This window comes from Odontesthes bonariensis, chromosome 23, assembly GCF_027942865.1.
Source record: "Odontesthes bonariensis isolate fOdoBon6 chromosome 23, fOdoBon6.hap1, whole genome shotgun sequence".
NCBI lineage: Eukaryota > Metazoa > Chordata > Actinopteri > Atheriniformes > Atherinopsidae > Odontesthes > Odontesthes bonariensis.
Genome location: NC_134528.1, coordinates 30,626,542 through 30,641,730, shown reverse-complemented (window position 1 = coordinate 30,641,730; position 15,189 = coordinate 30,626,542). Strand labels below are relative to the sequence as shown.

Sequence of the window (15,189 nt, the reverse complement as noted above, 5' to 3'; positions counted from 1 at the left end):
GAGTATAATTAGGATGTAATGATACAAACCTGATCCAAAAAAGGACACTTTTTTGTTTTATTACTACAACTGCAGGTAAACACATTCACAGACAAGTCTGAAGGGCTGCAGTGCTAACACTAGGGAAAATAACAATTATTTTACACACATTTATACATAAGAAACTGGTAAAAAAAAAACAAAAGGATGAAGAAGGTCCTGTCTGCAGAAAGAGCAGGAGCAGGAGAGGAAAAGCAGAGTCTAAAATGATTGCACACGTTAGTGTAAAAGATTATTTAGATGAATTCAGTCAACACATTTCTCAACAATGCACATCTCATTAAAACATCCATTAGGGCATATTGATAGTTGAATTATGGTATGTCTAATACAGGCAACAATAAAGGCTCTGGAGATAGTAAGAAAAATGTAACAGACTGAAGCGGTGGCTGAGGGTGACCATGGGCAGATGTAAGAAAGGTGAAAGAACAGTAGTCATTGTTTTGAGATAAAAGAGCATGAGAGGAGGATGAACAAAGTCAGCAAGGGATGAAGAATCTTATAAGTAATTCTAAAGTAAAATTCATGATTTTTTTTTTCTTTTTCCTTTAGCTATCATTGAGAGATGAGGAATTCTGCGAATTTTGGTACAAGGAAAGGTTTCACAAAGTGTGTTTGAAATAAATTACACTCTCTTCAGAGTAATTCAGCTCATATTTGATCAGTTTTCATACAGGTTATAGCTAACTAGCTAACCGTGGATACCAGGAACTTTATTTAGATGAAAAAGGACAGAAGACAGTAAAGCTGAGGCTAGGTGAAGTGAGGTGAAGGATTTCTCCAGTTTAAGTCTGGATGTGAGGCTGCCTCAGATACCTGCTCAGGTATGAGAAGAACACTGCGTACTTCTGAACAGTATTTATCTGTAGCTAAAGCTGATATCCCATATGCATTCAACCAGAGACTCACACAGATACGGTTTACAAGTCGCAAAATCAATATGATCATAGGCTGGCTGTTAGAAAGACCATTAATGGGGACAGGTAGATCTATATAGGGTGGCCGAGTCCTCAGTCTAATCACAACTCTGCTCCGTATTGATTACTTGAAAAGAGAGAGAGAGAGTTGATCTGCTGTCTGCATGAGAAGCAGCGGCAGCAATGTGTTTATTGAATATTTCACTTCAGTTGTTAACTCTGGAATATCCTCTCATACATTCCTGAGGATACCAGAAAGTGTGTCACAGGCTAACTGTAAGTTTGCTTTTGTCCTGTGGGTGACAATATTCCCTGATGTAGCCTTGTTTTGTCTATGTAAACAGCTCTGGGTAGCATCTAGTTCATGTTTACTTATGCCTCTAAAACCCTTTGTATAAATCAAATCAAATCAAATCAAATCAAATCAAATCAAATCAAATCAAATTTATTTATATAGCACATTTCATGTACAAACAGTTCAAAGTGCTTTACATAAAATAAAAGCATTGCAGCAGGGAGTGGAAGAAGCATTAAAAATACATAAAAGAATATAAAGAGAAACAAATAAAATCATTTAAATGAATTTAAAAACAAGCAACAGTCTAGATAAGTTAAAAGATATCGTGCAGATTTCATGCATAGACACATGAGAACAGAAATGTTTTTAACCTGGATTTAAAAATGTCTCCATTTGGTGAAAGTTTAATCTCCACTGGCAGTTTGTTCCACTTGTTTGCAGCATAACAGCTAAATGCTGCTTCTCCATGTTTAGTCTGGACTCTGGACTGGACCAGCTGACCTGAGTCCTTGGATCTAAGAGCTCTGCTGGCTTTATATTCTCTGAACATATCACAGATGGATTTTGGGCCTAAACCGTTCTGGGATTTGTAAACCATCAGCAGGCTTTTAAAATCTATTCTGTGACTGACTGGAAGCCAGAGTAAAGATTTTAAAGCTGCTGTGATGTGTTCAGATCTCTTAGTCCGGGTTAAAACTCCAGCAGCAGCGTTCTGGATGAGCTGCAGATGTTTAATGCTCTTTTTGGGAAGTCCAGTTAAAAGAGCGTTACAGTGATAGAGTCTACTGGAGATGAATGCATGGATGAGTTTCTCCTGGTCTGTTTGGGAGAGGAAACCTTTAATTCTGCTGATGTTTCTGAGATGGTAAAAAGCTGCCTTGGTGACAGCTTTGATGTGGCTGCTGAAAGTCAGATCTGAGTCTATCAACACTCCGAGGTTACCAACTTGGTCAGTGATTGTAAGGGCCTGAGTCTCAAGATATTTACCAACGCTGACCCTCTTCTCTTTGCTAAAAAAACAGAGTGATCTTCATTTAATTGTAGAAAATTCTCTCTCATCCAGGTGTTTACTTCCTCCAGACACTGACACAGTACGTCTGCTGGGCTGCAGTCGTCCGGTGACAGAGACACATAAAGTTGTGTATCGTCTGTGATAATTGATGTTAAAATTCTGCAATATCTGACCCAAAGGGAGCATATACAAGTTAAACAGAAGAGGTCCAAGAATTGACCCCTGGGGGACTGCACAAGTCATGGCCACTCGCTCAGATTCATAGCTGCCAATTGTAACAAAATAACTCCGGCCTTCTAAGTAGGACCTGAACCAGTTAAGATCTACAGTATCAAACGCAGCGCTGAGGTCCAACAGAACCAGGACTGAAACATTACCAGAATCAGTATTCAACCTGATGTCGTTTAACACTTTGACCAGAGCTGTTTCAGTGCTGTGATGACGTCTGAAGCCTGATTGAAACTTATCAAGACTTCCACTTTCATCCAGAAAGTCGTTGAGCTGTTTGAATACATACTATAGTCGTGGCATGTTGTTAATTAGGCGTATCTTGAGAGTTGAAGTGTTGAACTGTTATGCCTTATGGTTGTCTATGTCAGTGTTTACACGGAGGGGTCAATTGACCTTTTTACCTAAAAGACCCACAAGAGGGTCATTTGACCCTTTGGACCCCCTGCGGACACTCCTTTTGTTGTGGAAATGTGGGTTGAGTGCTGTATCTCTGCATCTTCGTTCCTTGGACAGGAGCTTCTTTCACCACAAAATTCTTGAGGGAAATGAAGCAGTAGTCCACATGCACTGGTATTTATCCATCTAACAATTGCGATAGATAACCAATTGGGATAGATCAGCAAGGTACATTCATTTGAAAATTGTACTAAATGTAAGCTGATTGTGTTAACTGTAGGATACTTGTACATAGCCATTTGCAAGGATGTACTAAATGATTGAGACATGTACAAAAGCATTTGAAATTTGATGAAAGCAATGATAAATGCCATTCTGTTGTGAGGAACTGCAAATTAGTTTTGGGATTTGTCCATGTTTTGAGAATGACATCTCAGTTTCAAGAAATGAGCCAAACCAATGGAGAAAAACTGTAACACACTGTCCGCCAAACTGTGCTATCTGTCTTTGCTGCTGATATCTTCATGCAAGTTGCTATTTACCTGTGGTGATTTTGGAGGCTGACAAGCCTTGGGAAGAAGCTGTCTGTCCCTGTTTGTCTTGGCTGTTACCACTGTAAGGTGTGACCCCCTCACCCCTCACCCCACACACGGCCCCTAACAGCCTCATTACCATAACAAAATGAGTGATTAGTGTATTCGGTAAAAGCCGCTGGGTCAAATGACCCCTCTCTGGTACTTCTAGGTAGGCAGAAAAATCCTGGAAGTTCTAGTGTTAAGCAGAAGTTATCTATTAACTTGGAATGGTAGCTTTGAAGGTTTGCCACACTATCCAAATATCCCTGTGTGGCCAGTAGGTGACAGTATTGTTCTGTAATTACCCTGAGAATACACTTTTCTGACTGAGTGTTTATTTTACTGCATTTTGGTTAAATTAATACATGTAAGTATATACAGTTAGCTTGTTTTATTAATATAATTTTATATTTATTTCATATTGGGTATTGTATAATTCATTTTTCCCTTTTACACCACACACACACATATCAGTCTTGAATATTTGTTGATCTGCAAAACCATGGTATAAATCCAGGTAACTGCATTCTGACTCCATAAGTGTTTTTACCGACACCCGAGAGAGACACCAAACACTATTTGTTTTTTTTCTCTGGCAGTCCACAGACAGTGACACAGCAGCACAGCGCTGCATCAAGCGCAGAGCATCTCAGGGAGCGCAACAAATGTGAATGAACAATGTGTTATTACATTATGAGTGATCTCAGCAGCTGTTTCTCTTCTCACTGCTTGTTATCCTGCTGTTCTGAAGCAACAATTCCTGACAATGTTTTACGGTTAGTATGCACAAAGTTATTAAAAATACCTTAATGCTGACATTGATATAAATGGACTCAAAGCACTACATAAATGTGATCTAATAAAGGTAAGGGGCAAATATTAATCATGTATGCTGTTTATATTGCTTGTAATTGGGATGAAGTAAACATCTGTCGAGTATTTTAACTCAAAATTGTTTGATTGTGTTGAATTAAAAACTCAAAAATGTCCACCAGACCCACAAACATTGCCTGAGAAACAAAAATATGAACAGAACACAAGGGTTAACACTACATGCCCCATGGCATGTCAGCCAGTGCTTTATTGATATACACTATAAATTCATACACTGATAGATACATCGAGGCAAGGTGGGGTTCAGTATCTCCCAAGGGTGCTTCAACCTGTCAGGGAAGTGGGAGTTGAACCCCCCACGTTCTTATTGGTGGGTGACTGCTCTTCCTCCTGAGCCACAGTCACCCACAATACCATCCATCCATCCATATTCTATACCCACTTTTAGGGTCGCGAGGGGGCTAGAGCTGCCATTGGGCGAAAGGCAGGCTACACCGTGGACAGGTTGCCAGTCCATCACAGGGCCACACAGAGACAAACGACCACACACAGTCGCCAACTGTCCTGACATGCATGTTTTTAGGTGGTGGGAGGAACCCGGAGTACCCGGAGAGAACCTACGCATACACGGGGAGAATATGCAAACAGTAAGGCCCCAGATGGGAACTGAACCTGGAAGCTTCTTGCCTTGAGGAGATGGTTGCTAACCACCACAGCGCCATGCAGCCCACCACCATCACAATATGCTGTAAATGTATAAGCTGTAAGTTGCTGCTGCATTCACAGTAGACCTAATGTTACAGAAGAGAAAAAAAAGTGTTTCTTATTAGAGTTTAAAAATTCCTAACAGAGTATATTTGTGTAATTTTGTTCATGTAAACATTTGTGTGCTATGGAAAAGGTGTATATGTCTATCTATTCAAGATATGCCTATGATAGGAAGATACTGAGATGAACATGCCAGATTACCTGTATTGAGAAGGCCCAGAATTTACAGCATACACTGCAGTCAGTAACTGTCAATAGATGGCGCTGGTGAGCTCAACAGCCGTCATACCTTCTCCGACACTTTTATTTGTTTGTAGTGTCGTATAAAAAAAATCAGGGATGGTCGCCGAGCTGATGTGGAGATGAGTGATGAAGAACTCTGCTGACGCGGACTTAATCGAACAAAGAAACCTTTATTGCATTCATCAGGTCCGTCTCGAATTTACAGAAAAGATGCATCAAGCCTGGAGAGATGAGCCCAATGTTCGAATGAAATTTCTCCCTCTTCTTCGTCTGCAGTTCCTTTTTATGGGGGATAACTTTCCCCTGTTTGGTAGCCCTGAAGATGCTGCACGTCTCTGTCTCCAGGCACCTTGCCAGAAAACAATGCATACGACTTAATTTCTCTGCAATGTGTTTTCCCTCTGAATGTGCTCTAAATAACTAGCTAATCTCTGTGCAACTAAACTAAAGAAAATCTTCCCCTCTACATTTAGGAGAGAGATCATCTGGAACTGACTCAGGTCCGAGAAAACACTGTTTTAACTTTAGTTTCAAGTTAGTGGTTTAACTCTTAACTCCCCAGGTTGGGGTTCATAATGTATACACTTGACCCTTCACCTCTTATCTGGACCCGGCGTACAAAAAGACTGCAATCCCCCTTTTATTTATTTATTTTTGTTCTTAAATGCTGTTCTGCAGGTCCAAAGCGTTCTATTAAATTAAATAACTTGGCAGTACGGTGATCTACCCTGTGCTTGGTCACAAAGCTGCTTATCTGTGGTAAACAGCACTTCAGAAAGGCATTCTTCAATTGCTTTCAATAATTTGGTGTATCCTTCTACACTGAGATTTCCTTCAAAACCAAACTTCTTTTCCCATCTTATCTAAGTAGCCTATTTGATATTATCTGGGTCCTGTTAAAACAAGTATTTGACATTCCCATCTAAATCCCTATTTTCTTTAAAACAAGTATTCCCTATTTTACATCCCTTTAGTAGCCAACCAGTTTGAATGGAGTACACTCGAGCAACTGATCCGATCAGTGGAACACTGTTTTTGTTGACATCGTTAGGTTTCCCCCGTCTGTTGTTTCACTGAGACACTACTGAATAATTACAACCCAAAACAGTTTATACACAGATGACATTCATATACATACATAAAAACCAACAAACAAATAATTATTTATCGCAATTTCCCATCTCTGTTTTTAACGTACACCCAGTTATTTATTTCTGTAGTCTTCTCACACCAACTTAGCACTCATTTTTACATTTTAAGTTTTGTAGATCTTAATTGAATATTACACATTAATATTGAACCTTACTGGATGAGCAGGGGCCTCATGTACAAAGAGTGCGTACGCACAAAATAGTGGCGTACGCACTTTTTCACGTCAACAATCAGATGTATCGAGTGAAAAGACTGTGGAAATGTGCGGGGCCTCATGCCAGCTTCAGGGCTGGCATACGCACTTTTCTACAGCTGTTGATTCTTTGGCGACACCTAAGGTGATGTTGGGAAACTGTTATAATAAATAAATGTGAAAAGAATTAGTCCTCAGACAGTGATGTGCACATTTGAGATACATGAACTATTGATACTGATGAACAATTAACACAGTTTACTGTCGATGGGGTGATTGCAATTTCTATGCAAAGATGTCAATCAGGGTAAAAAAAAGATAAGCTAAACAGGGAGGAATCCCCTATTAACGACATCAGGTTGAATACTGATTCTGGTAATGTTTCAGTCCTGGTTCTGTTGGACCTCAGCGCTAAGTTTGATACTGTAGATCACAGAATCCTGTTGCACAGGCTGGAAAACTGGGTTGGACTTTCTGGAGCGGTCCTTAACTGGTTCAGGTCCTACTTAGAAGGCCGGAGTTATTTTGTTACAATTGGCAGCTATGAATCTTTATGTGTCTCTGTCACCGGACGACTGCAGCCCAGCAGACGTACTGTGTCAGTGTCTGGAGGAAGTAAACACCTGGATGAGAGAGAATTTTCTACAATTAAATGAAGACAAAACTGAGATCATTCTGTTTGGTAGCAAAGAGAAGAGGGTCAGCGTTGGTAAATATCTTGAGACTCAGGCCCTTACAATCACTGACCAAGTTGGTAACCTCGGAGTGTTGATAGACTCAGATCTGACTTTCAGCAGCCACATCAAAGCTGTCACCAAGGCAGCTTTTTACCATCTCAGAAACATCAACAGAATTAAAGGTTTCCTCTCCCAAACAGACCAGGAGAAACTCATCCATGCATTCATCTCCAGTAGACTCCATCACTGTAACGCTCTTTTAACTGGACTTCCCAAAAAGAGCATTAAACATCTGCAGCTCATCCAGAACGCTGCTGCTGGAGTTTTAACCCGGACTAAGAGATCTGAACACATCACACCAGTTTTAAAATCTTTACTCTGGCTTCCAGTCAGTCACAGAATAGATTTTAAAAGCCTGCTGATGGTTTACAAATCCCAGAACGGTTTAGGCCCAAAATCCATCTGTGATATGTTCAGAGAATATAAAGCCAGCAGAGCTCTTAGATCCAAGGACTCAGGTCAGCTGGTCCAGTCCAGAGTCCAGACTAAACATGGAGAAGCAGCATTTAGCTGTTATGCTGCAAACAAGTGGAACAAACTGCCAGTGGAGATTAAACTTTCACCAAATGGAGACATTTTTAAATCCAGGTTAAAAACATTTCTGTTCTCATGTGTCTATGCATGAAATGTGCACGCTATCTTTGAATTTATCTGGACTGTTGCCTGTTTTTAAATTCATTTAAATTATTTTATTTGTTTCTCTTTATATTCTTTTATGTATTTTTAATGCTTCTTGCACTCCCTGCTGCAATGCTTTTATTTTATGTAAAGCACTCTGAACTGTTTGTACATGAAATGTGCTATATAAATAAATAAATTTGATTTGATTTGATTTTGATTTGATTAAACCAACCATTAATCGAATATATTACAGATTGCAGCTTTGACCTTAATGATGGATGTAGGTAGATTGAATTCATACTAATAAAAGCCTGCAGCTGACATTGGAAAACAAACATGACAAATGAATAAATCAGCATATTTCTTTAATTGTTACAAATTATTACATGACATTAATATGCATCAACTTTGATCAATGATTAACCAACTTTACATTCTAACAATGGCTAACAGTAATTTAATGGACAAAATGATAAAACTTGAGGCTTTGATTTGACTTGCTGAATAACCATTTCACCTCCATTAATGCATGGTATTATCCATAATCAGAGTGTTATATTCAGCTCTTCATCGTCTCATCTCATGTTATACTGGAGAGAATATTAGCACGATGTCTGTTTAGTTTACTAAATCAATCACACACTCTTCAAGGAGTTACACAGAAAATAATTGACCAAAACAGATAAACAGATGAAATTTCTCCTCACTGTTTGTGCCTCTACTGGTAATTTCCTACTGAGCTTGTGACTGGTGGTCGAATCAGCTCTTCCATTATCAGAGCAAGGATGTGGCACAGCTCTTTAGCCTGAAACAGAGATTAGCAGAATGAATCAGACATGAATGAACAAATCTTTTGACAAGTGCATTAAAGATATACCTCATGAGTCACCACCTAATGCTTTTTCCATGTTTGCTTTTTATTGCTATAGTTTATTGTATTTATGCACAAGGGTAAATGGAAGTCTTTTGGATGGCTGTGAAATGTAACCAGCAATATGAGGATGTCATCTTGGGTCTGTGATGGATTTTTACCACTCTGAACACGAGATCAAATAATTGAGAAATAATGAAGAGCTGAACTAAAAATAACTGACAGATTACACCAAATGTAGAAATATTTCACATTCTACATTACATGGAAGATACTAATTGCTTTATAAAAAAAAATGATACGCTGGATTTTTCCATGCCATATCAGGAGTACTCGTTTTTCTGTTGGAAAGGTATTATGGCTAAAGATTAATGCATTACTTTATATTGCAACATAAGTGTGATCTTAGCAGTTATTCACAGTGAGATTCTGCTATTTGTAAGTATTTGAACATTTTCACTGCTACTAAGACTTTACGAGGAACAGATAATCTGCTCCCTTTAGGTGACTCACCAGACAAAGGAAAGGAAACTGCTCACTGTGCTGTAATACTGTATATAACTGGTAAGAATCACTTGTCTTTATCTTGTCTGCCTGGTTGTATTGTTATATTCAGGAAAACATTTCTTGATAAAGTGGAAAGAAAGTCAAAGAAATTGTTTAAATTCAGAAATGTTAGCTGGTAAGTTGTATCTTCACCAAAGTGACTACAACCTGAACCACTCCCAACCTTCCGACTGATGGCCGGTGAATCACCAAGGTACAAAACCAGGAAAAAACCTTTTACTGCTACTTTACATGGAGGCAGATATAAAACCATGATAACAATGAGTCTTTACCTGTTGGAGGTGAAGCGTGACTTTTTGGGGTTTAACTGGATTGCCATAGTTGATGTCGACTGCTGGCACTTTGCCTTTTTTCTTCGGCCTGATGGTGCACATCGACTGAACATCTGACAGAAGAATCTGAGATACTTGCTCCTACAGCAGGCAGAGGTAAAAAATATGTTTGGAAAACTTCTATATAAATAAAGATTATTATGACAAGAGATTGAAGAGATTAAAACAAAGCAAATGTTATGTGACCATTGATTTAACTCGTTAAGCAAATTTTTATGAATTGGCATATCATGAATACAATTCTATTGAATCTGACTGATTTGTCTTAAAATGAATTGGATTTAAATGGACTGAACAAGCCTTTGTCTAATTGGACTTGTATGAACATGCTTACTTTGTCTTCAAAAAGCCTTAAAATGACTTTTGCTATAAATTGGTGCTAAATGAATAAACTGAGTTGAATCTTTAACTTTTTAACTGCACTAAAGTACATACCTGAGGTATTTGTACATTATTGTACGAGTATTTTGAGTTCCCAATCCTCACTACATTTCAGAGGAAAACAGTCTTCATTATATTTCATTACATTTGAAAGGTTTACTTCATCCACTTTTAAAATTTAGATTTTAACATGAAAAATATATTAACAGCTTCTCGAACATTACGCAATGGTTTGTCATAGATTAACCTGTCTGTAGAAGTAGACAAGCGAGTATAAGATTAGGCAACAGAGAGTAATAATTTGCAGTTTGTATCTAATAGCTGGTCTCCATCTTCATCAGTTCATTTTCATGAAATATCATAAACCAACATAAAAGTTACATGGTCCATTTTTCTGCAGTGAATGCTTTAAGTAGATTTTCCTACACATAATTATATGCATTTACTTAACTAACATCTTAATTTCAGATTTTCTGCTTGTAAAGAAGCAGTGCTGCACCTGTTTCTTCCACTACAAACATATTGAGGGTACAAAGTCAAATTTTCTCTGGCTTTACGGTTACTGATATACCTTCATGATTAAAGATATATTCTTCTTCATAATTAACAAAATGTCAGAAAACAGGAATCACGTGAACCCCACAAATGTTTCCTGAACGCAAGATAATTATTTAAATAGACATTTATCATATTAATCATAGGTTGAATTTGCTTGGAGATACAGTGGCTTGCAAAAGTAGTCACCCGCTTTGGCTTTTTTCCTTTTTTGTTGCCTTACAACTTGAAATTGAAATGGATGTTTAAGGACTTTATGTAATTCAATTTACACAACATAAAAAAATGACCACGAGGATGCAAAGTCAATTTTTTTTGTCTTCTGATACACAGATTATATACATTAGAATGATTAAGTTCAGATAAGACTTGATTCATCTTATAAAAGCATCGACAAAGTTCTGAATTTGGAAAGAATTGTTCTTATACAAGCAGTGAGATTAAAATTGTGATGCTGAGGAAAGTGTTTCAGCACTATTCAGATGATGAAGGTACAGTACCTGCGTTTTAGTGTGAAGGAAAAGTACTCGCTCCTGGTTGATGCTGACCAAGCAGGGGGATGGAAAACCACGCTGGCTCACCTTCTGGGCCAAGAAAGTGTTGGAGCCAAATAAAGGCAGGGTGCTTAGAAACTCTAAGAGACGGGATTCAGATCAATAACATTATCTGTCTTTCAATATTAGAAGCCAGAAGGAGAAAAGGCAGTAGTGAAGGGGTGCTTCCTACCAATGAATCGTATTTTGGCATCCTGAGGGCTGATGGATTGCATGGCAGCAATCTGACCGTGGCAGAAGGATTGGATCTCCTCTATGTTACTCCTGAACTCATTCCGGGGCAAGTACTCCTTTAGCTCGGGCCTTTCAAGAAAATACAAGTTGAATGTCAGTATCCACAGGCATGAATTCTGATGCAGCAGTAATGGTACGAATGGTGGAGAATGAATGGTAAATGGACTTTTTTTTATTTTACACATGTTGCTGTCATCAAATTCAAGATTCAATGTTTTTCATGACATAGTCAAATGTCTCACTCATAACATAGGATGTTTTTTTATGTTCTAATCTACATTGGTTTATGACATTTGTATATTATTGCACTCCGTTTTTCTTTACATTCCCACAGCATCCCGACTTTTTTGGAAGTTGAGTTGACCTTCTGATAATTTAGAATCAGAGGGTTTCATCTATTGGCACACACAAAGTTAAAAATGATTTGTATTTTAAGGAATGTTTGAATTACTCTGAGGTGACAAGCAGTTATCCAGAGTGGTCCAAACTGCAAAGTGCTCATTATTGTGTCTCTTAAATTGTTCTACTCACAATGAGGGCTGGTTCATCAGATCCTGGGCCAGATGCTGCAGGGCAGCCAGCTCTGCAATCTGCTGGACTGATGAAGACCCTCCGGGATAGGAAGGAAGCATCAGCTTTCCACTAAGGTAGTCAGCCAGGAGCTACACACACGCACACGCACACACACACACACACACACACACACACAGAAACACAGTTTCACACAGGAATGTGAATATATATATATATATATATATATATATATATATATACAGTATATATATGTTTACATGTACACTGTCCGTCCCCAAAAAAAGTCAAAACGTTTGTGCAGCGGTCCAACTACAAGATCTTGTAGTAGAAAAAAATGAGTGCAACTCTGGACGGAAATAAATGTTGTGACATTGCAGAAGCTTATCGAAAGGATGCCACAGCGAATACGTGCCATAATCAGAGCTAAAGGCGCTCCAACAAAACATTAGAGTGTGCGACTTTTTTTGGGATGGGTAATGTGTACATAGTCATATATGAATACATATATGTGTGTGTGTGTGTTTGTGTATGTACGAATGCATGTAAAACTGGATTAATGTCTATAATCTATCTTGTCTTCTGTCACCTGCTGATAGTGGAACTCCACATAGAAGTCATTCCTGAAAGAAAGAGGACTTTCCCAGATGACTCTCCTCAGCGACAAGGAGATGGAGCCGTCATCTAACAGGAAGTCAAACAGGTACTCGTTGGAATGGAGGGGACGCACCGAACCATCTGACAGATAGGAACAGAGGACGTACATTAATTTAGATCTGTCACTTGACCCTCTATCCTTATTTCATTCAACTCTTCTTTCTCGCAGGAATCATTCATTTTATGGATGATTTAAACCGGGACAAGTCGAACGAAAACTGTCTTCATTGCTAGATACACTAGTGTTTTGCAAGTCTTGGTCATAAAGTCAAAGGTCAAGTTGAATTAAAAAATGAACTATTTAACCCTGACCCCTAACTGCACTTACCCTAACCCTAGTAAACAAAATTCAAGTTCAAAGTAAACCCATGAGGTTTTGATGTGAACTGGTGCAACATAAAGTAAAATGTTTTTGCTACAGATCTTTATGGTGTTATTAGCTCAATTTACTCTTCTAATTAGTGCTCTAGTGGACCTTTTGAATATGACTATCATTCAGATATTAGGCCACAAAGAGCGGCATCTTTGGAGGTGTGACTTAACATCTGCGCTGACATGCCAGGGAGTTCACCGGAGTGACTCAGAAGCAGCTTGAGGGAGACAGACCAAGAAGTCCATTCACTGGAGCACGTAAGTTTAGTTCACATTGGTCGACATATGTCTGTTATGTTTTCAGCAGTGTGACAGTTATGCTGTGTTTGTGAGTTTGATTTGATTGGTTTTTGGTTAACTACAATTACTGTCTTGCTTTACAGGTAATCTAACAGACCTCCAAGTTATTTTGATGTCCATTTGCTTCAGTCAGTAATTGTGTATTCTAGTGACGATACAGTATATGACCTTTAGAAAACCACGGATTACCACAAGTCTTTTGAGCCGCACACGCTGAGTAGCTCAGATAACTCCACACATGGAATGAAGACTTCCCTCCCTGGTAAGAATACTGTTGCAGCGATATGTCTTCACATTTATCCACTTTCTTTCCAACTTCAGCAGTGAGTGGAATGTGTACAGAACAATTTAAAAGCTCCAACCAGAGAAGGGGAAACAATTGGAACACCAAATGATATTACAGTTTCAGTGAATTACAGATGCATCCTGTTAATCCTACTGGACAGTTAGTGCTATGAGTGCATAACTTCATACCCCTGCATTTCATCCAAAATTAGTTATGGCTTCAAAATGAGTTATGACTCCTAGAAACCAAGATGACGATTCCAAATGCCAGACTCAAAGTTCAAAAGTAGTAGCCCACAAACCAGGAGCTGATTTCCCAGTACATAAATCCCCCTCTTACACTGTCAACAGATTTACCATGAAGTCTTGTGGCAAGGATGGCAAACTCTTTGATTTCATTGAGTTGTAAGATGCCCATTTCGTTGCACAGCTCTGTTAACACATCAACTGCCATCTAAAGGAAAACGGGAGAAATGGATATATATTTAAGATGGTTGGTTTGATTCAAGATAAGTTTTTATGTATTGATCAATCTTACACTGAAGATTTGGATCTTGATGGGATACTGTGCTCCACCTGGCAGCTGAATATTGTCACGTTGGGAAGTTTTGCCAGCCTGTAGACAATAAAAACACACTATCAGTTGCAAATGCAGACAATCATGGAACATAACCAGTGAAATACTGGTAAAAGCAAGCTTTTACTTCCCTGAGAAGGTACTGTAGACAAACTTACCAGAAAAGCATCTATCTCTACATGTGAGGGAATATTGCGGCGGCCACCAAAACTAAAAGAACGCTCAAGGTTTTCCAGGCACTTACGTGCCAGCCCTAAGGAAAAAGATTGTAGGGAATGAAAAGGCTACCTAAATATTTAAGAGACTTTCAGGAATTAGAATAACTTGTCATTCTTCTACCTTGATAGGGGTGCTTGTAGTCCTGAGAAATGTCATTTAGGTGGGATGTGACATAGGGTTGCAGGGTACCAGAGCAGGGGAAGAAACCAGTCATTAAGCTAAGCAACAGCCAGCCAAGGGTACAGCTGGATCTGTGGAGATGTCACATGACAATCAGATTGTAATGGTTAAAATGTCTAAAAGTAGTCATGTCTTGGGATTAGAATCAGGAGTGCTGTCATCTTTAAATATAACTTGAGTTTCTCATCACTCATCTTCAGCCTTCTCTACTGTTGCTGCTCCGTGTTTTCTATACAGTTATGGGAAAAAGAACGTACATCTTCCTTCTGTTCAAAGGTTTTCAGGCCAGGCCGACCATCAGCCACTTTTAGTCTGCTGACAGACCAAGTTGAGTTTAGTTCAAGCGTCTGGGTTGCAGATGAAATTTTAGCTTTTTTGTTTTGTTTTGTTTGGGGATGGGGATTATCCCTTTTCTTTTTGGGGATGTCAGGTATTAACAACTTATTGTTGTTATTGCAACTTTCCCAACTATTGCAGTATTAGTAGTAATAAAGGGTTGAAACTGGAAGAAAGGGTGAGTTGGAACATCAGATGCTTCCAAAACGTGGTTATATGGAA

General features: G+C 38.7%; 1 protein-coding gene across 1 annotated transcript in view; it reads right to left on the bottom strand.

The window, feature by feature from the left end:
• Positions 1-8,483: 8,483 nt before the first annotated feature.
• The window catches only part of myo15b (myosin XVB), a 79,645-nt gene continuing 72,939 nt past the window's right edge, over positions 8,484-15,189 (bottom strand). The window contains exons 57-66 of the mRNA XM_075457115.1: positions 14,572-14,702; positions 14,391-14,485; positions 14,194-14,271; positions 14,013-14,109; positions 12,631-12,779; positions 12,042-12,172; positions 11,449-11,579; positions 11,223-11,356; positions 9,727-9,867; positions 8,484-8,821 (exon numbers count right to left, since the gene is read on the bottom strand). Coding sequence (XP_075313230.1) covers positions 8,735-8,821; positions 9,727-9,867; positions 11,223-11,356; positions 11,449-11,579; positions 12,042-12,172; positions 12,631-12,779; positions 14,013-14,109; positions 14,194-14,271; positions 14,391-14,485; positions 14,572-14,702 — 1,174 coding nt within the window. The 3' untranslated portion in view covers positions 8,484-8,734. The remainder of the gene's footprint in view (positions 8,822-9,726; positions 9,868-11,222; positions 11,357-11,448; positions 11,580-12,041; positions 12,173-12,630; positions 12,780-14,012; positions 14,110-14,193; positions 14,272-14,390; positions 14,486-14,571; positions 14,703-15,189) is intronic.